The 22,358-nt window shown below is 39.7% G+C and overlaps 2 protein-coding genes across 8 annotated transcripts in view; one reads left to right on the forward strand and one right to left on the reverse strand.

Moving 5' to 3' along the window:
* The first annotated feature begins 5,142 nt into the window (after positions 1 to 5,142).
* Positions 5,143 to 6,177, forward strand: LOC129762297 (steroid receptor RNA activator 1-like). Its single transcript, XM_055760441.1, has 3 exons — positions 5,143 to 5,287; positions 5,354 to 5,851; positions 5,905 to 6,177. Exons 1-3 carry the CDS (start codon positions 5,254 to 5,256, stop codon positions 6,093 to 6,095), a joined length of 723 nt encoding a protein of 240 aa, XP_055616416.1. The 5' UTR covers positions 5,143 to 5,253; the 3' UTR covers positions 6,096 to 6,177.
* A 7,692-nt stretch (positions 6,178 to 13,869) lies between these two features.
* LOC129779187 (G2/mitotic-specific cyclin-B3) overlaps positions 13,870 to 22,358 on the reverse strand; it is a 35,730-nt gene continuing 27,241 nt past the window's right edge. For 6 of the 7 annotated variants that reach the window (XM_055786523.1, XM_055786499.1, XM_055786516.1 and 3 more), the window contains exons 3-6: positions 18,939 to 19,242; positions 18,077 to 18,886; positions 15,158 to 15,488; positions 13,870 to 15,087 (exon numbers count right to left, since the gene is read on the reverse strand). In XM_055786523.1, the coding sequence (XP_055642498.1) occupies positions 14,795 to 15,087; positions 15,158 to 15,488; positions 18,077 to 18,886; positions 18,939 to 19,242 (1,738 nt within the window). In that variant the 3' untranslated portion in view covers positions 13,870 to 14,794. The remainder of the gene's footprint in view (positions 15,088 to 15,157; positions 15,489 to 18,076; positions 18,887 to 18,938; positions 19,243 to 22,358) is intronic. The other variant, XM_055786541.1, reaches the window with a different exon arrangement.

Here is a 22,358-nt window from a genome sequence, read left to right on the forward strand (position 1 = left end):
GGAGCAATGAGCAACTAGCAACTGTCAACATGCAATAAGCAATATTATCACCAATGGATTTTTCCATTTAATCTTTGTTGATCTCGCACACCGACGCAATACGATATCGCTGTCGCCTTTACAGAGCAACACATGTCGCTAGCAACACGGCGTGTCGGTTGAATAGCAACTTATCGCTCATATTTTGACAAGTTTCGTACATTAAGGCGATTGTTTGCATAATGTCAGGGGTTTTTATTGCTCTGGTATGCGAAGAACAACAAAATATGTTTCCTGTTGCATATTGTGTACTGCAGTTTGCTAGTTGCTTATTGCTGCGGTGTGCGAGCCGCCTAATAGTAAAACAGACCTAACGAGCAAAATTGTTATCGCCTCGATTTCTATAATGGGGCCCACAGTCTTTCGAAAATATTCGACCAACAGTTGGCTAGTGTGCGCACTCTTTACCAACCCGACTGTTTGGTTGGCTCGGTGTGCGCACTAGCAACCCAACCTGACCAAACTATCGACTGAAAAAAAGTCTGCAGTGTGCGGGGATTCTTAGTGATCCCCCGATAATCGTTCGAATAATCGATGGGTCCTTTTATAGAAATCGAGGCGACAAGAATTTTGCTCGTTGGATCTATTTCACTATTATAGAAATCGAGCAATTCGATAGCAACGAGCGAGTGATCGATGCAAGTGTCAGAACTTTTCGAGTTGTTTGGTTCGCTTGTTACATATCTTCAGAGAATTATGTTGTTTTGGTTTGCGTCCCTGATATTTTCCTTTGGGAAACATTTCAGAAACGCTTAAATATATGCAATTTTTTTTTCGTTTGTTTTGATCGGTATTTGTTTCACGGTGCTGACAGAATAGTCTATACAAGGTAAGTGTTAAATCCAGCATTGTTTATATTAATCATGTTACAATTTACAATGCAGAACTTACTTCCAGCGCTATCTCAGTGGCTGAAGATGAGTGGACAGACAAATCACCACCAGTTTGAACGACTCATTAAACCAATGAAAGCGAATGTAAACATTGCTCGAGGTTCTTGTGGAGGCAGTTCAAATAGAATCCCGGTTAAGGAAAAGTGGAAAGAATTCAGTGAGGAGCTTAATGCACTGAGACCATCAATGCGTCTCGTTTCAGAATGGCAGAAAGTAAGTGTTTCTTCAACGATACACATAACTTCATAAGTAAATTTTATCATATTCTTTGAATTACTATTTCATTTTTTCCTGCATGTTCTGTGCTTAGGTTTTCATTTTACCCCCCATATACTCCGGTTAGACGTAGTCCCACGTCAAAAATTTTGCTCGTTAGCCCTATTCTACTATTATAGATACCGAGCAATTCGATAGCATCGAGTGATTGATAGCTATCGATGCAGCTTTCGAATTTTTTCGAGTTGTTTGGTTTGCTTGTCGCATACCTTCAGAGAATTATTTTGTTTTGGTTTGCGTCCCTGATATTTTCCTTTCAGAAACATTTCAGAAACACCTGAATATATGCAATCGCCACACATGAAATTCGAGTTCGGTACAAGATTATCTCGATTAACAAAATACGAGATTTTCCTCGGTATGAAAGTGATAGTGATTGTATCGAATCCTCGATTCGCTTTATAAAATAAGGCCCAATAATTGATTTTCAGGCGGGATGAACACTTTTTTAATTCCAGATGGCTTTCTAACAAATGAGAAATATTAGTCTAACTAATTATCTCTCTCAGTGTGACGATTAATCAATTATTTGGAACGATCCCATCGAACAAAGTGTGATTCTACGACCTCCGAACTTCAGTTCAAAAATTGCTGCTCGATCTGAAAACGAAACATAGGATAAGCTTCAGCGATGAAGGAATAGGTTGATGCCCTCGAACAAATTTTGGTCGCTGTTGAACTACTATGCCGGAAGAACTACTCCCTTTATGAAGCTGGCATTGGATTGTAATTTATGCTAGAACAGCTATCGGAGCAATCATCAGAAATTTCGAAGCAGCTGCTAAAAAGAAATATGCAGATTTGTTCTCTTCTTGAATAATCATTCTTCTCGTGGTCGTGACACGAATCATGATGACTTCGGCGTCTTCTATCACGGTCTGCATTGATCAAGCAGGCATTTGAAATCGTTCGTGACTTGATGAAGTTTGACGATTATGGTATTGATTCAGTAGCTGGACAACAGGAGGGAAAAATTTACTGGACGATGCAGAATCTGCAAAACAGTTGAGCACCAAGGAAGAACTTGAACGAAGAATGCAGTGATCAAAGGTATTACCATCAAGCTTAACGTCTATAAACGGATTGATGAGAGCCACCAGACAAGAGTTTTCGAACAGAGGGCATTGGAGGTAAATACGTGACAATGGTATTCGATGCTCTTCGTACTGCATGCCCAACTCTTAAGTTCGTTTTCCTCTTCTGGAAATTTCATTAATTAGATGCGACCTAGATTAGAATACGACAAAATAAACATTATTTGTGACCTTAAATATTACTTTAACCAGAAAACTAAGTAGCAAAAACTTGCAAAATGTTATTTTGTAAACAAATCATTATCTTCAAAAGCCGTTTCTTCAAGAAAATTGTTCATTTCAAAGTATTTTTTTACCGGTAATTTACCGGTTTTACAGGTAATGAAATTCTCATTACCGGATAACCGGTTATTGAAATTTTGGCACGGTAATGCAATCCCTACTTATGATGCGAACATAAATAACAACATAATACAGTAATTTAAATTTAATACGACATGCCGAGGCACCACTCAGTGTTGCTTTGGAGGCGATTTTGGCCTGTAATTGAACATTGACGATGTGAGTGGTAGAGTGTCGACGTCTGGTGGCAACTTTAATGTGGCACCATAATTTGGGCCCCGAACTCGATGTTTACAAAAATGTCCAATTAAAAGTGTCACATTACAGGTCTGTCCAATAATTTAAACGTCGCATTAAATGTAACTTACTGTATATAAACAATATTTACTCCCAGCTGTTTTGAGGCATCTCGCATAAATTGACAATATCATGCAGTTGTCGGTGCATGTTGGTTCAATTTTTAGAGTGTAAAAAAGTTCACTGTTTACATAAAAGCAATTTCGAATCGGTCCCACTTTTTTGCTTGAAATTATTGTCCCCTGCTGTGAGCACGAACACACAAACAATTGGAAGTCAAAGAATATTTTTTTGTTGTCTTTAATGAGGCATTTTATATAATTTAAAAGCTAATGAGATATTAGAATGAGAATTCTAAATTCTGATTTTCATTTTTCAATTTGTACTTCCACCATGTTTCATAAAACGTATTGCTGTGTCGACTACATTTTATTTGTTTATGTTATCATGAGAACAAAAAATACAATTTTTTTTATTCTTTATTTGAGAGGTTTTCAGCCTCCTGGGCTGGTTCGCCTCTTTATCGACGGCATTGCCGCAAGGTTTCGTTGGGAACAGATTGCACATAAAATTATCACATAAAAATTGGACGTAAAAATTAAACACATATAAATCCTTTTGCGAGACATGACTTAACAAAGAACTTGCTGTTTGCTTGTTGGACCAGATGGCATGGGTGTCCTCAGACCATGGCTCCGGGCCAGTGGAGAGGAAGCCGTGCCGTTGAAGATGCCGACGTGTTCTTAATCCCCTTCATCGTGGAGGGGAAGGAACAAGAATCTTCTTGACTGATCCATTGTTCAGACGCTAGATCTTAAAAAATAGTTCGGCATCTTTTAGGTAGCAGACAAGCGCTGCTACTCTTGCTGGATCGTCCTTCAAGATGTCTCTTACACTCCCGCTGATTCCATGCAGGTTTCGCAGATCATCGAATTTCGGGCAACCACACAAGAAGTGCTCGACGGAGTTGTGGATTTGGCAGAGGTCGCAGAGTAGATGGAAGGGTCCTCTATTGAATCCGTGTGAGACCGAGCAGTGACCGGTCCTCAACCTGGACAGGATTCGTTGTTCTCTCATTCCTTTAACATCGTCAAACCTGACAATCGTGCCCTTGACTTTTCTGAGGAACTACCCCCTCTCTGCAAACCACCTTTCGGTCCAAAAGGTGCGGAAAGAGTTGGTGATCCACAACTTCACATCGTCAAGCGGCACATCCCGAGTGAAGAACGGTCTGGTGTGACCGATTCCGGCAAACTGGTCGGCCGCTTCATTCCCTGCGATGCCGTTGTGTCCGGAGACCCACATGAGCACAGTGTCGGGCAATATGTTCTTCCTGATGGCCTGTACCCATGGATGTTTGGACCTGGTCGCACCGATGGCATCAATGGCGCTTGCCGAATCGGAGACGACCAACAACGGCTTGGAAGATGAAGTTGTAGTTACCTCGAAGATGCCGGCCACTTCGGCCGAGAAGACCTGGCAGATGTCCGCGAGTTTCTTGCTGGAAATCAGACTATTATTATTATCGCTTACCCCAAATCCAACTCCCGATGGTCCTTTTGAGCCGTCCGAGTATCTGATCTCGTGGAGACGGTATTTTTCTGCTATGATGGCCTTGAAATATTCTAGCAGACCGATCGAGCTCGCCCTGGCTCGAAAGTTGTCCCTAATACCGTTCTCGACGAGAACAGTTGGGAACCTCCAGTCGTTCGCACCAAACCAGGATTGTTTTGCCACTGGGGGGGAGGTTGGCGTGCGCCACCCGCTGCAGGATCGTGTTGCTAAGGGCGGTCAGGTGGGTCTCCCCTCTACCGCTGGTTTTCGACAAGAAACTGGCAGTCCTGGCTACGATCGCCGAGTCTATGATTAGATCGAAAGGAGGTTCTCCAATTTCGGCGCAGACAGAGGCAGCTGGTGTTGATGGCAGAAGACCGGAGACAGTCCGTAGTGCTTTGTTGTAGATCGGTGCCAGAGATTTTGGGAGCTTGTCTCCAGCCAAACACGTCAGTTCAAGGCCATAGGTGAGGCGGCTGCTGATGATGGCTTTGGCCACTCGTAGCCGAATATTTCTGTTGTTGCTCCGGTGCGGTTTAAAAATACAATAAATATCATACCATTGATTTGATGACTACGACCTCTTCAAACTGAGCGAAACAGGCAGGCATTTTAGCAAAGACACAAAATGATCAGATTTCGTTTCAACTCGTTACAATTTTTCCCACTAGGAGCGTTGCTGATGACACATCATTGTTTACGTCCAACACATCCCGAATAGAAAAACCGTGCGAAGAGTTTCACACTTGATTCATTTCGTTCCATCTCGATAACTGTTGAACTATTCTGTGATATTAATAAGTGTTATTTTCAAAACAATGACCGATGAGAACTATCGCAGTGCTACCAAATGTGAATTTTCTGGAAGCTTTCAGAAACACAAGCAGTAACGCTAATCGGCGATTTTTCCTCTTACAGCACATGATCCCGGCTGGAATGATCCCCCGAAGCTAAGCTACAACAGTCCAGGTGGGACACTGGGTCACCCCACCAAGCTCAACCTGAACAAACGGGTTGCATTTCCAATGTCGAAGCAAACTCAACCGAGTCACCCATTACTGCCGGACGGTACACTGCCGAAAGTCGTACCTACTGCCCCTATCGGAGTGCTTAGTTCTACCCCACCCGGTGTTAGTGTCGCTGGGCGATCTGCATCACCCATGGTCGTAGGAACTCCTCCGAAGTCAAATGAATTTCGCAGAACAAGCGTAACTTCTAACCAGTCTGAATTACTGGCATATCCGGAGGATAAAGATATGATGAACTTTGTTGGAACAACTCTCGGGGATTTTACGTTGAAACTGGAGAGTTCCAAGCAGGCAGAGATTCAGAAACGACTAGACGTCATCCAGCGAAGCTGGGCCGATGGAAAAATTCGAGAGGCATTAGGCAAAAAGTTGTATCGTTTGGCGAAAGGTAATATGAATTTAATTTGAATAAAACAAGGGCTTATTTTTGCTTATTGCTAGAGCTTACCGAAGGACGAGCGACTGAGGCGAACGAGATCCATCGGTCCCTTATTGTCGAGCACGGTAGTGCTTGCGTACAATGGGCACCAGCACTGAGACAGCTGGTGTTACTGATCCCCAAACAGCCGGAAGAAATCCCACAAGACGCCGCCAGTGCCAGCACTGATTCGGCGATACTAAATCCACTTTGATTGGTGGAGTTAGTATTCCCACGCTTTGGTTTCACAGTACTCTCATTTATGTTCCAATAAAGTGTTATTTCATATTAATGTACTATTTTAACTGTTTCACTTGTTTACTAAAAGTATTTATTTGTGGTTCGGACTCTTCATATGAGCCAAATTGCTATTTCCGAGCTTCTTCAACTCAGTGGGAACTCTGTACTCTGATTGATGGATATGTCGATTAATTAAAGTAAAAATTAGAAACATGTCCTCAATAAAATGAAATACTTCAATAAACACCACATTCCTCGCCAAAAACCTAAAGAAGCTGTGATGTGCTCTGTTACTTCTCCGTTACAAGCATTTGCATCGAAGTTATTTTTTCCCCTCTCCATCGAGTTGTGAATTACACTCGTAAGATAAAAATTATTGTATACGTAAAAATCGTTCGTTCTGAGAATGCCGGAGTGGGGCGGGGAGTTCTAGGCATGGAGATTTCAGACTCCCTCTCATTTGCTCAACCAGGAATTTGATAACTGCAACGAGTCTAAACAAACTGAACGAGTCTAAAGAGAGAACAAATAGAAAAAGGAGTAGTAGAAGTAGAAATATTGGACTGTCACCAACGCCGTCCGACTTGTTTCAAGTCACCTTTGCTGGTGCCGCTCTCCCTGATTACGTTATTCTTCGTGCCAAAGTCCATGATTTACCGAAAATGTAAGTCAGTTGGTCACACAGCAGCTTATTGCGCCAACAAGGAGCACTGTGCCACTTGCGGAGAGCAACATGAGGGGAAATCCTGCAGTGCGACTGACCATAAGTGTCCATATTGCTCCACGTGTGGTACTCCACACATGCTCTGAGCTTGTGAAACTTACAAGAGTCGCTGGGAAAACAAAAGCGCTCTTTAAAGGAACGGTCGAAGCGCACTTTTGTGGAAAATTTGAAGAGCGCTACTCCACTAGCCCAACAGAGACCAATCTCCACACACAATCAGCCCTATTCTGTATTCCGACGGATTTCCATTTCGTTCGAAACCGTTATTTCGTTCGAGTTACAATTTCGCATTTCCTATTTCGAACGTTTTGTCCATTTAATGTTCGAAGAGAAACAGATCGAACGGAATGCAAAAACAACCCAAACGAAACACAGAATGGAATTTTATCAAGTCGTTCGAAATATTTCGAATCGGTTGAAATACAGAATAGGGGTGAATATCTTCTCCATGTTTCCAGTTGACGAAATGGAAGCGGACACAGCTAACGAAGGCACACCGTTCATTTTCCAAGAGAATTGTCGGTGCAAAAAAGCGGTCAATACTAAAGTTCAATGACAAGTCCCATCGGTGATACCCCCTGTTGGTTTACCTAAAATATCGAGTGCAGCATACAAGCAAAATCAGCGTCATCATAAATCATATCACATTTGGCAACTTCGACTTTTCACATGATTCGTTTTCATTGTTCTTTGTGTTTGGTAGATAAAAAGCTAAAAGAAGTGCCGGTTGCAAATTTATTTTTCTAAGAATGAGAATAATTGCGTAACTCGGATAGGTCCCTGTTTATTCCAAAAACTGTTTTCTTTGACGCACATGTTCTTTTTCATCCTCAAAATGTTCACCGACGGCGTAATAGTAAATCTGAAAGCAGGGGAAGTAGTACCGACTGGATTTTTGATATTGTGGAATACGCATAATTATAATGACAACTTAAAAAAAATACACTAAAATTAAGAGCAAATAATCAAAAAGTAGGGGATATTGAATTTGATACCCATTTAGAGCAATTCCACCCTAAATCACCCGAAAAACAGCATATTTTGACGCGACTCCCATATTTTTTATTGAAACTTGGAAGCTACCCAAAATCACAATTTTCATTATCATGTGTCCAATTTAAATTACGACTGATTGTTTAAAAGGGGGTTATCAAAATCATTGATTCTTGTGTAAAAAAATTGTAACTCAAAATCCAGATGTCTGATTAGGTAGTTCCCATCATTTGTACCAAGTTTTAAAAAATCGTCGGTCAGCAGTCGGCTGATTTGATTGATATCCATATTGACAAGGTTTTGAAAAAAAACATATCGCCATTTTGCATTTTTCACAAATAACTATGTTCTACTAGTTAGGCCCTTTCGTTTGATGAATATTATCAGTATTATTACATACTGATGAATAAAAAAATGTCGCCATTTTGTGATGGCGGTCATTTTGGATCTGCATTTGTCATAAATAACTGTATTCTCCTAGTTAGGCCCTCTCATTTGATACCCATATTGACTCGGTTTTGATAAAATATCAATGTCCTGGAAAAAAGGTAATGAGAATGGTCGAGTTTCGAGCGACATAGCATGCGCTGCCATAACTATTTCGCAAATAGTGACGTCAGTCGTTGTGTTTATCTTTGATTGCCCTCCGCATCCATGTATAAATGCTATTTTCAGGAAGTAATTTATCAATTAAAAACGCACATTCTTGTAGAGCTCTCGCTGAATATGAGGTTAATTTTATAGCATGGAGTGAATATTTGTGAAATCACGTCGTGGCGTGGGGGAGTGAAAATACCACGTGGCATTTTCGTTCATAGAAACAAACAAAGTTACATTATTTTAAGGTGAAGGTGGAAGCTAGCCACAAATGGCTGCTACAATGGCGCTCATTTCTTTCATCTACCTCCCTCACCCCTCGCCAGAAAATCAATAATTTTGCGAAACAGTGCGAAGAAAATGATCGTTTTTGCACACTTCCCATCAAGTAATATCAACCAAACTTTAATCGATTACTCACAAGATATTAAATTTTCATCTGCTTTCGCACCGTATAGTGAAGAACGTCGGAAAACTCGAGCAAGTGCTCTGAAAGTTAAATTTTCGTTTTTCAATCTTCAGCAATGGTTTTGTTTGTATTGGTGGAAGCATCGTTATTTTTTCGACACTGATGCCAAACAACATCATCGAAACAGCTATAAAAACCACTCAATAAAATGTTATTCCGGAGTCATAGCGTCCCATGTCATGAAAATCAATAGAATAAAATTGTGTTGATATCAATACAATTATTATTTTTACGTTTAATGGGTCTATAATGTAAGTTTTAGCAACTTTAACATTGGGTAAGAAAATTGTATTACAGAGCTCGGAACACTGCCACGGCTGCCTATGCTTTCAAAAACAGTAAACGGAAAAGTATTAAATTCAATCTAAATGCCTCGGCCAACGAAGAGAAGGGTTAAGGCTTTCCAACGTGAATATGTGAAAACAATACGATCAACGAAGGAAAATATTAAGGAATTATCAACATCGAGTTATTATGCGGAAGAACTTGTTAATACCAAAAGAGCCCCAATTCGCATGTGTTATAAATTTGCTCATGTTACGCTCGCGTATAATCAGAATCATATGCAAATGCACCTTCTATATATATTTATATTTGCAATTGTTCATCGGAACATATCGTTCATACATTTTACTTTAGTATTGAATTGTTATTTGTTTTTTTTTTTTCAAATGTATTCAAAGACTCGTGTCAATGAAGCGCCACACAGTCTGATAAGTGAATTGATCTATCTACGTGTGCTTTGCTCTTCTCTCACAAACACTATTACCCCATTTTTACACGAGGGTTTACCTATACTACTACAATGGCTAGCTTCCACGGTACTTCTCCCCACGAACTGATTGCGAGCGAACGGTTTGTGAACGAACTGATTCCGAAAGAACGGTTTGTGAGTGAACTGTTTGAGAGTGAACTGATTGAGAGTGAACTGTTTGTGAACGAACTGTTTGCGAGTGAACTGTATGGGAAAGAACTGATTGGGAGTGAACTGTTTGAGAACGAACTGTTCGAGAACGAAGTGTTTGCGGGCAAATTGTTTGCGAATGAAAGAGTGCAGCTGAACTGATTTGCGCTGGACGGAATGGATAAATAGAACGAGAATGCTTGTAAGAAAAATAAAACGATATTGTTATTTACGAGCAAAATGCATGTAACCCAAGGTTTATTTTGTTGATGTATACTCAATTTTGGGTTAAAAATTAAATTAGATTTTCGTAGTTTTAAAGACGAAGCTGTATATTTTCAATTTCATGTATTTTCTTCAATTCCGCGAAACATTCATATACTTCCTGATTATCAGAAAAAAATCTAGGGGAAGCTGGGGCGATTCAAGAATTAGGTAAACATAAAATCTCATAGTGAGGGCAAGTTGAGAAGAAAGTTTTTTCGTTGCGTTTTCAATCCATTGTTTGGCCTATTGCGTGTACGTGTTATCGTGATTGTTTATTAATTGATTGTTAGTAGAAATAGTTGCTGAATTTTTCCTCTGAATAAAATATGATCTTACATGGAATCTGTGTGCATCTTTTGTTAGTAGAAATAGTTGCTGAATTTTTCCTCTGAATGAAATATGATCTTACATGGAATCTGTGTGTTGTCCATACAGAAAATATGAAAAATTGCACATATTTTGTTCGCAATAAATTATTACTTATACTTTTGTCGTTCGATAAACATATTTATTCACATACAGTTTGCGACTTTTAAAGAAGAAGCACCATATCTTTCCCCACTAAATTTCAAAAATATAAATCCCATACGTACACTATCCAATCCAACGATATATATGAATAGCTGTCTATAGATGTTGGGTTCCAGCTAATATTTTATGTTGTTCTGAATACCGCTGAACGAAAGAGCGAAAGAACTGTTCAAAAAAAACTGATTCACTTAGATGAACGGTTTGTGACTGAACCGTTCATCAAAGTGAACTGTTTTGCCCATCTCTATTATCCTCGCAGCAGCAATTGTCTTTCCATTGGCAATCCGTTTTCCTCAGCCCAAGTAATAACTTTTTCGATTCCACATAAGGCTGTTCCATTTGAATGCCAATTTTCAGACTCTTCATCTTCATCAACCTAATGTAATTCCAAATATGATGATTCATTCGCACCCTCGGCAGTCTAAAACGGAATTTCTTCATCGTAGATATATGTATTGTCCTGGTCAATCAATTCCTTCAGAATCCAATGTATGCATTCTTTTACAACCGACAACGGGATATCAGCATTTTCCATGACTTGACAATGGAATCAGTCGGTACCTCGTTCCAAGCCAACCTAAAACATAACATGCCCAATGTTGATTCGCGTAACCATGTCATCGAACTATCCTTGGTTCTTGTATGCCAAGCTTTTGCTCACACATTAGCTTTTGCTTTTAGTTGGACTTGATCGACTTGACCATTTGAATAATATTTTGGTCCATGAGCTGTAAGAAGGCGATGTATATAACAGTTCGGCTGAAAAGTTTATAAGGTAACACAGTAAAACTATTTTTTTTGCAAAATTCAATTTTATTAGTCAACATAATTGCCTTCGAGGGCGATACAGCGATCATAGCGATCTTGCAACTTTTCGATACCATTTTTATAGTATACTTTAGGTTTTTCCAAAATAGGCCTCAATTTTGGTAATCACTTCATCGTCGTTCTCAATTTCTTGCCAGCGAGCAATTTCTTCAGGTCTGCGAACAGAAAATAGTCGCTGGGGGGCAGAGCTGGAGAATACGGTGGATGCGGAAGCTTTCGAAGCCCAATTCATGCAATTTTGCCATCGTTTTAATTGATTTGTGATTTTTCAATTTTTTTCACAATAACAAAAGTTGCTTCACTCTCAATGTAATGTAACACACGAACCAATCGACCGATTGCTGTCAAATTTTGACACGGATCCATTTGACGAATCTACGCAAAGCTGTTTCAGCTCATTTGACACCTATATTAGATCTCAGAACTAGTGATCCCCGATTTTTGAAATTAATCGTTCATCAGCTAATCGAATAGTTTTCAGCAGTTCGTTATTCGATACGATTAATCAACCCAAATAATCGATTAATCGATTAATCGCAATACTGAGAGAAATAATCCGTCAGACTAATATTTCTCATTTGCTAGAAAGCCATATGGAATCAAAAATATGTTGATTCCACCTGAAATCCTTTACGCTCCCCTAAAGTCGTAAAGAATGCCCAATTCGCGTTGACGGCATTGAGCTTCGTTTATGAACTAAAGGGAGCGTCAAAGATAATGATTGATTTTCAGGATGATGTGCGATTCACATAGCACGTTACGGAGAAGAACGTCTACGTTCCGTCAACGTCTCCACCAATTCACACATGCAGTCAATGCTTCCACCAGCACCGTCACGTCAAATGCTAAACGAATGATTTATTTAATTTTATTCATGGTGTCGCCACCTACAACAATTTTAAATTGCAATGCCCTCTTTCAAATCAGCATGCCTAGAATCAGTTCTAAATTTTGAAAAATTCAATGAATGATTCTCATTGAATTTTTCAAAATTCAATTATTTAAATGCTTATACCCCGTAGTCCGACCCTTATGCAATAATAATAATAAATAGAATAATTCTTTCAACTAGTCGCGAATGATTTTCACTCCGAAATTTGGAACTAAGAGATATGTTGGCATAAAAAGTACAGTAAGTTACTAGTTAAGTCACCAACCATCTGGCCAGCAACGGACCACCCGCGAAGCGATAATTCATTATCAACAAACTCCAGACATCGGACCACTCAGCCACATCACATCATAAACAATCTCACGACCCAAGATCCAAATAAACAAACATTTCCATTATTTGCCATAATGCAGTATTTAGCGATAAGACTAGAATCAGGGCACAGCGAGATTATATATAGCAGTATCCTAAAATTCTATGTTCAGTTATTTAGCAAGAGTGAATAAAGACACGTTGGTGTCAAAAAAATATTTTTTTAAAATAAACCTTCTGTAAAAGTATTAACTTACTTATAAAGCGATATGCTGAGGCACCACTCAGTGTCGCATTGGAGTCGGTTTTGACCAGTAATTGGACCTTTGTGACTGGTGGCGACTTTCAATGTGGGGCCATAATTTGGGCCCCGGACTCAATGTTTACAAAAATGTCCAACTAGAGGTAAAAATGTCTAATTAAACGTGTTGCATCACAGATCTGTTCAATTAGCTTAACGTCGATGTAGATGTAAATTACTTTACAATCAAAACAAAACAAAAGCCGAGACACAAAGCCCAGACAAAAACCAAACGAGCCGTCCGTCTCCGTCAATTATTCTTTTCTATAAACCCTGCCGGTCGTTTTCGTTGAACGTATGCTGACGGGTCGTTACGTTGCTGGTGTATGTGAATGTTTTCATGAGAATTGCATGGTAGAATCATTGACGTACCGTGACGTGACGGGACGTGAACGTGACGTGTATGTTGTATGTGAATCGCACTTAAAACTGCAACGGCCGTACGTTTTTTTCTCTCAGCGTTTGGATCGATTAATCGACGTAAATTATTCGTTCGCTTCGATTATTGGTTGTGCAGTATTCGTTCAATAATCGATTTCTGTAGGAAGTATTCGATTAATCGATTAATCGAACGATTATCGGGGATCACTACTCAGAACCACAAAAGTGATGATGTTTGTTTATTCTACACACTGAAGCGAGATTCAGCCGTGGTTATTTTGATCAATTTATATTTAAATTCATTTTAACCATTGGATGATGTCAATAAATGGTAAGAAAGTTAGATTTTTATATATTTACAATGGTTTTAACACGCGATTGGACCAAAATCATAGATAATCTTCGAAATTTTTAAGTTAGTTAATGCATATAGGTTATGAGTACTAGCTTCCGAACATTTTTCAGATTCTCATACTTGGGATAACGGGGATGAAATCGATATCACATTAAGTTTGTTGATATCAGAAGAAACTAACAACACGCATGCAATTATTTGTACGCCATGTCTCTTTATTGGGTGCCAAGCATACTAACTACGTAATATACACAAAAGCAGGATCATTCGCTTACAGCGTGAGCAACACCTCTACAATGCCCTCCGATAGTTTCTGCCTCAGTTCCTGGACCAATTAAGACTCCAGTTATAATATTGAATAATTTTTCTAACTACCACGGCCAAGAGCATATGAACAAACTCACAGATTAACAAGTGGATCGCTGTTCCACCTTTGTTCCGATCCTTGTAAATGGTTGAACCTCAGCGAATAAATAGGTCTGGTTTAAATTTCAAAGAACAGTGATTTTGTGTACGCCTCTATTTGTTTACTTGTGTGCCAAAGTACTGGTTCGTACCGTCGCAGTGACAGCGGTGAGCAGTACACCATTGTTCTAAACAAAACAAACATATCGAACAAAAGCCAGAAAAGGAGACGCTGTCGGAATACTTTCTCTTATGCATTTGGCAGTAAAATCATGGATGAAATAAACAGAAGTTATTAAACTAAAGCATGAAGTAAAAAAACAAACCAAAAAATCAATCCCGGCGACATTTGAATTATTTTCCACATATAAAAAATCGTACTTATAAAATATATATTGTTTTGCTTTTTCCTTTCTTTGCTAACACAACATGCATCGAACTGAACGTGGCTCCCGTCAATAGAAAATTAGTTAAAAATTATAGAATCGATTCTAATGGTTGAACCTTTTTGCGGGTATGGCACCACGTGTCGCATTGGCGATACGACGATAAAAGATCTGGCAGTTGACATCACACCTACAGACCGCCAGTGTAACACTTTTCTGATTGGACTGGAGAGTGGTTAAAAAGACTGGAACATCAGTTCATTGCTCCCTGGTCTAATGCTTCATGTTATCTCTGTTTCAGTCTTCTGTCTCTAGAATTCGTCCTTTCTCAAACAGTTGTTGTCGTTGTCGTCGTCGTGGCACCACCAGAGGTCGCCGATTGTGATCTAGTGCAAATTGCAGGTGCAGTTGCAGAACCTGTCGACGCTTGGATCGAGGAAAACTGGAAGCCAGTTGTGTCAAAAAGTTTGCTCAGATCGGTAATGAACGGTTTCTTGGCCGACTCGAAGAACAGCTCGTGTGAATACTTATGGCGGATGGTGTTGAGCGATTCTTTCGGTTTGCGTGTCATGATGTTGTTCAGCAGGATGGCGATCTCAGCGAAGTCTTCGATTTTGAAGCCTGTTTTGGGAGGAAAAAAACAATCTATAGAGTGAAAAAAGAATGCATCACATGTCCGTGGGGAACTAACCCGAGTAAAACTCCAACGTTTTATTCCAGCCTGGCATATTGTTCATGCGCATAGCGATGAACAGAGCCGCGCACGCCAGCTTTGAATCCCGCAGCTGAATAGTGGCGTAGTCCATTAGGCTAAACTCCAGAATGTACCGCGCCAGGGTCAGCACCGGCATGTCGATGCGATTAACGCGGGCGTATCGTCGCAGAAATCTGTAGGACAGTGGAATTCCCAGGTCGTACCCGATGGTCTTGAAAACCTTGATTTCCATAAGTATCATCTCGCGCCGCAGATAGGCTCCGTCACAGATGTAATGGAAATCGTCCACCGTTGGCGGAACACGCTCCTGTAGGTGAGAGATGTGAGATGAGCTTTCTAAATCACGACACGTTGGAATAAAATATATAGCTGTTTTACCGTAAATGACGATTTTTTCATAAATTTTCATTTTTGTATTTTCTTATTTCGTCATTTTGACTCTAGCCTAATTTTTGAGAAGCGCATAAGCAAAGATTGGGTGAAAATTTGCAAAAAAATATAACTAAGAAACGATGTATCTCGATATTTTCCATAACTCGATGAATTTCATGACACCTTCGATTTTACAAGCATTCTTCTCTCCATAACTCGATACCTCCCTTACTCGATGTGTTTTGATTCATTTTCCCATGGATTTTTCCCTTCCCTAACTCGATTGATTTTCGCGTACATGTTTTTGTGCGTTATTACCTCTGATTTCAATTGTTTTGGAAGTGCAAACGGAGTGTTCCTGTCATCAAAAAATTTCTTTCAAGTATGGGAAACACGAGAAACCATTCAAGCGAACAATCGAAACGCTGACCATTGCGCAACGTTTGAGCATCATCGAGCAGGTCGAAAAGTATGGACGGAAGGGGTCTGAAGCTGCAAATGTGTGATGTTGTTGAATTAAAGAGGCTTTAAACTTTTCAGTTCATTCGCCTCTAACTAGCTGCAAATAATTTCAGTATTGCACAAAGTACGGTATCAACACTATTGAGCTTGAGCTTGAGCTTCGGTAGACTGTACACTTCGTAGTTGCTCTCCTTGATTGACCTGAACCAACCAAATTGCACAAAGAACACACAGAATGACGCTTGGGACTAGCAAATCATCCTTGTTGTGTAATTATCGAAGATTCAAGCTTTAAATGGTCAATAACGACGCCGGCCTCGTCCTTACAGTCACCAGGGGTAGGGAAGGAATGTTAATATGATAGTCGCCGCCCGAAGGCCAGAAGGGTCGCCTCTATAGCGTGGTTCCCTAGCGATTATCATGGGAGGCATAGTTGTTAGTGAGAAGAGGTAATAATCAGGATTCACTGCGGTAAGTGATGTGGTTATGTAAACGCGACGAAACGAAAATCCAAAAATCTCATATGTCACTGACGCCTAGATTATCTTTAGCTATCCTATAAAGGAAAACCTGTAAAATTGATTGGCTCATCTATATATTCTATTGTTTATCGCATGTAATTTTATCTAACTTCAATCGCGTTTGTAAAGCGTTATTTTTGGGAAACCTGAGTAGGTAACCGAATAAACTCTTCTAAAACCAATCTCCCGGAGATATGTTGCTGTTTTCACTACAAAACAACCTAAAATCTACACAAAAGCACATATTCATCCACATAAATACTAACTACTAGGCCATTTTTATATCATCTTCACGTATTTTCCACTCTGAAATTCAATATCCTAACGTTTTCTGTATATACTCTTAAAAGAGCAGTGACGTATAATCACGCCTAAACCACCACTAACAGGCGTGCAACTGAAGTGCAATTCATATACACAGTAACGTTAAGACAACGCTAACGCTAAAGGCGGCATTCCATCCATTCAACATGCTACATGCCACAAGTCAATGGTAAACAACAATGGATATGATACTTGCGCATTTTTTTATTTTGTTTTTTTGTGTTATCAAGCCAGAGAGAATAATTTACCTCTCTCAGGTCCTATTCTTCGGGATATGGCTTGCGAATCTTTCCAGAAACTGGGAATTCCCAACTCTAAAGCACAACCAACATGGACGGGAGCGATAAACTACCGTTGCTGGTCACTGGAAGATCTCATACAATCCTATATCAATACACTCTCTTGATACGGGCTGTATATGAAGTATTTTTTTCGTGAAATATAACCGTCTATCACCTCCTGAGAGATTCTGGAATTTTTTTTTATATGAGAAATGTTTTTTTTTCACTTTAAGGCAATGAATCAAAAATTCAAATTCATACCATAATTGGGACACTTGCCCTAATATATGACAATTTATGACATAAAAAAATTATGAAAAAATGTTCTGTATCTCGATACCTCCCTAACTCGATTGTCCATTTGGATATCGAGTTAGGGAGAGTTGACTGTATTTGCATGTGAATGAAGAATCTTGAACGAGAATTGTGTCTGAAAATTTTATATTATGACGACGAGTACTTCGATATTTATAGTAAAAGGAAATTATAAAGGGTCGAAGAATCAATCAATAAGAGTTCTGCGATTGGACCCACAAATGTTCGCTTAGTAAGAAAACGTGAATGTTTGAAAGTATTCATATAATAAAAACAATTTTGAACGAGACAAAGTCGCCGGGTCAGCTAGTGAAAAAAATGTGTTTTTTTCGAAATATTTTTTTTTTAACAGTGCATACCTTTTCCATATAGTCCCAATAATAACTCAAAACATTGCGGAAGACACCAAATCAATCGGAACAACCGTTCGTGTCTTTTTTTTTTTAATTTTCAAGCTATTTTTGTTTAGGCCCTCCTCAAAAGTAAGGCTAGAGTCAAAATAAAAAAGGAATGATACAAATTGTTCTCTTCGGTTACAAACAATGTGTCTGCAAAATTTGAACCAAATAAAAAAATCAACCATCGAATTCGAATGGAACCGCTCTATAGTAGCAACTTACATCAAACTTGGAGGCAATGAAAAGTGCCGCGGCACCGAGAAGTTGCAGCGATTCCTTTTCAATTTCCGCCCGTGACAAATATATATCGACAATTTTCACCGCCAAATAGAGCGTTTCATGATTCAGCTCAAACGACTCCTGTATCTCCACCATCCAGTCCACCAGCAACGCACGCATCCACTTGCTGATGTGCGGCTGTTTCTCCATATAGTCAGGAATGATGAATTGCGACTCGCGCTCCTGCTGATAGGTAAAAATATCCTGCGCATAGTGCGAAACCTGATACGGATCGTTCCAGTTCATGAGATCATAATCTTCCACCCCGTCCGGCGTTCGCTTTCGCGCGGACGATGTGTCCTTCTCTGCCGGATCTTTCGCATTCTTACCCTTCACCGGGGTCACCGCCACAGAGCAAGCACTCCCAAAGTGCTCCGATAATCGAAGCGACCCACTAGACGGAATGTCTTCCAAGGCCGACATGTACAAGCTGTCTTCAGTCTTTTCAAATTCGTTCGATATTCTACGCTTTGGTTTTCCCTGCTGAGCGGCAGCAACAGCAGCCGTCGTCTGTGGCTTTGCTCCGTCGAAGGTCGCATCTTTCGTCTTCACAATCGTAGTGGTCACGTTTGAAATTTGCGACTTCAACGGATGGCCGGCAGATTCCTGAATATTAGTTCGATTATTCACCACATTTTTGGGAGCATTCTTTGCACTTAGCTGCTGACGACTGGCAGCACGGGTTAGGATTTTGGTAGCGGCACGCGTTCGAGGTGCATTGGGGTCTGGCTTGGTGAACACTTCCGTCTGAAACTATCCAGCATGTTATTATGTTCTAGAATAAATCATGAGATAAATCGCTTACCGTTTTACTGGGCGCAATCTTCTTATTGTTTACAATATTGCTAGTTAACTGGTGGATGAGCTGGGAGGCTTGCTTACTCAGGGCAGTGCCAGTGGTGACACCTTTGCCACCTTTCAGCATATGAGGACCCCCATCGGAGTCCGACTCTGTGTTGAGCACGACCGCATTGGTCAGATTGCCGAGGGCCGATCGCTTCACACCCCGCTCATTCTTAGCTGGGCTGTGTTCAGCCTTCCGCTTGCCCCGTTGTAGAGGTTGATGATCCTCGCCGTTTTGATTCTGATTCACCGCGGATGCTTTGGACCTGCACGGTGATAAAAGAGTGTATTGATATAGGATTGTATGAGATCTTTAGCAAAGGGAAGGATAATGTTTTTTTTTTCAATTTGTGAGACTCGCTGTTGTCCGCGAAAGGGTTAATACATCATTTACAGCGAAGATTGATCCCGTTTGATAATTTCTTCGTTTGAGTTTCTTGCTGAATTTGAGTGTTGTGCTATAGTATGAGACTATACAATTCGTATTTACTCTTCGTGATTGGCCTGAACCAGAGAAATAGCACGAGGAACACTCCACATGACGCTTGAGAGAGCAATCCATCTAAAGTGTGTATGTTCCTGTGTTATGAGCAGTCAATCTGATCCTTGAAGTCACCAAATAAGGGAAGAAATGTGAAAATAATATTAACGGCCAGAGGGCTCACCTCTATAGCGCGATTCCACTGCGAATATCATAGATATGATAGTTGCTACGGGACATGGGTAAGATTCAGAATGTACTGCGAAAGATATTTCGATTATTAAGGGGGGGGGGGCTGTCTGGAAGGTCGGAAAATAATGAATTTTCGTGGACTTTTTTCGGATGTTACAAATAAAGTGAAGTATTCGTGTATTTTGGTTATTGTTTAAGGTATATTTGAAAATGTATTATACATTTTTTGAGTGCACGAATAATGATTATGACGCTGTTGTCAGTTGGATGCGTAGATGCTGTCTGTAAATCGGTACCCTGCTGGTATCGGGGTGTCGTAGGACAAATTCCAATGAATATTTTGAAACATTAGGACAATACCTAAAGCGTTACAAAAGGGGTTTCGAAAATTCAAAAAATTGCCAAAACGACGGCCATTTTTTGTTAAAAATTAGATATTTTTCATAAAAAATCTCTAAATAGCGATTACTGCCATACAAATGAAAGACAAATTTCTACATTACTCGAGAACTAATCAAGCAAACGAAACCAAATTTGGCATGTGGAGGTTTTAGGATGCAATAAATGTTTCTACTGGTGGTTCGACACTCCTCCCCCTCTCTAAGGGGATGCTGCCATACAAATGAAAAACAAATTTCTGCATAACTCGAAAACTAATCCAAGCAAATGGAGCCAAATTTGGCATGTGAAGATTTTAGGGGGCACGAAACGTTTCTATGGTGAATAGACACTCCTCCCCCTTCTCTAAGGGGAGAAGAAGGGAGGGGTCTGTCTTAATTCTATCATATTTTCTGTATCAAACATTTATTCCATGTAACGGAGAAACATGTTATTTGCAAGTGGTTGAAAAATCTTGAACGAGAATTTGTGTCTGGAAATAATTTGATATTATAATGATGAGTTTTGGTAGAAGGACTTGGCTTTTTTTAGTAAAATGTTAATTCAACGGGGTCGATTAGAAGATCAATCAATGAACAGTTCTGCGATTGGACTCATGAACTTGCGCTTAGTAAGAAAACGTGAATGTTTGAAGGTATTACAAACAAAATAACAATAACAAAAAGCAAATTGGCGGGACGAAGTTTGCCGGGTCAGCTAGTGCTGAATAATACCAAAACAGTAAATCCGTTGTGTTTTTGTCAGCGAGAAGCCTAATCGGAATCAAGTCTCTACCGTTGTTAGTAATGTATCTTGTCTGTCATCTGTCGAAGCATATCATGTGCAAGACGCCAAAACCTCACAAGATGCCTGTTGTAGACTGAACAAATCTAAAAATGCTATACCCGACAGAGTGCATCTGTCGAATTTCCGCTGGGAATTTTGTTCAGTCGCTCAATTCTGTTGAATTTATCAAAATGGGTGGAAAAAGTTATTCGCCTTCTCCGACCACAGAAAAGTTATGTTAGTTATGCTGCAAGAGTTGTGCGATTAGAGACGTCGGTTAATCGTTCGATTAATTCAATTAATCGAATATCTGAAATTATAATCGAGTAATTTGGTATCGAATAATTTAAAATCAAAATATGAATACATCGAATAATTGCCACTGTAATCGCGATTAATGAAAGAAAGAATTTTTCTCAAGGCTAATGCATTTTTAGGTTAAGAATTAGGCTATATAGTTTTTTTTGTCCAACATTTTTTCATCCAACCATCTAACATCGACAACCCGATAGACCAAGCGACCAGAATGACAACGTGATACGTGATTATTACAAGAGAAAAATATTCGCTCGATTAATCGAATATTGAAAACCAATTATTCGAATGAATCGAATATTGAAAAATGTCCTAACGATTAATCGATAATCGAATAAATGAAAAATTTAGACATCACTATGTGCGATGAATTTTAAAAGAGTTGACTGTCTTTGTGTCATCTCTAAGCTTTTCTTCAATGAGATTGATAGTATTAATACCAGAAAAATCCAACAAACAAATACATTATTGCAGTAGTTTGGACTCAACGGTTCCTTCCTCAATTGACAACGCTCTCACATCACCGATCGTATTATGTCAGACACACGATATCGATATCATCTCTTTTCCAATGTTCCATAAGGTTATCACAATGATATTAATCTACTGTTGTACTGCTTCAAACTCTTGTATGCTGACGACCTTAAAGTTTCCGCCGAGTTCATTCATAATAATAATAATAATATATTTAGTCTTCTATAAAAAATACATCGCACAGACACTTATAAACTAATTCTTGATCAAAACGTATTTCAAATAAACGGCAACATTTATCCAGTGAGTTGTTTTGTCCATATTGAGTCCTGTAAGTTTATAGTCGGAGAAACTCAAAACGTCGTGTCGGTCTCAATGGTACGTGAAATCGATTTTTTCCTAGTAGTTCGGCACAGTCGATGTTGTTGGAAACGACGTCAGAAATTAACAGCCGCTGAAGGATTATTCTCCTATTTTTTAGTGTTGGCAGATGAAGGAGTCTGCTGCGATCCTCGTAGGCAGGCAGGTGTAGAGGATCGAACCACGGTAGTCGTCGAAGAGCGTAGCGGATAAAACACTTTTGCACGCTTTCGATTCCCCGGATGTGAACGTTATGAAACGGCGCCCATACTGGAACAGCATACTCTAGTATATTGCGAATAATAGAACAGTACAACGTTTTCAGGCAGTACACATCTTCGAAAGATAGGGTGTTCCTACAAATGAAACCCAACATTGAGAAAGCCTTGGCGGTGA

This window comes from Toxorhynchites rutilus, chromosome 1, assembly GCF_029784135.1.
Source record: "Toxorhynchites rutilus septentrionalis strain SRP chromosome 1, ASM2978413v1, whole genome shotgun sequence".
NCBI lineage: Eukaryota > Metazoa > Arthropoda > Insecta > Diptera > Culicidae > Toxorhynchites > Toxorhynchites rutilus.

What these genes read in the sequence shown, in the direction of transcription:
- LOC129762297 (XM_055760441.1), top strand. Translation starts at nt 5,254, where the DNA reads ATGACCGATGAGAACTATCGCAGTGCTACCAAAT. An exon ending in CTATCGCAGTGCTACCAAAT is followed by an intron (nt 5,288 to 5,353) that starts GTGAATTTTCTG and finishes TTCCTCTTACAG; the next exon opens with CACATGATCCCGGCTGGAAT. An exon ending in GTTGTATCGTTTGGCGAAAG is followed by an intron (nt 5,852 to 5,904) that starts GTAATATGAATT and finishes GCTTATTGCTAG; the next exon opens with AGCTTACCGAAGGACGAGCG.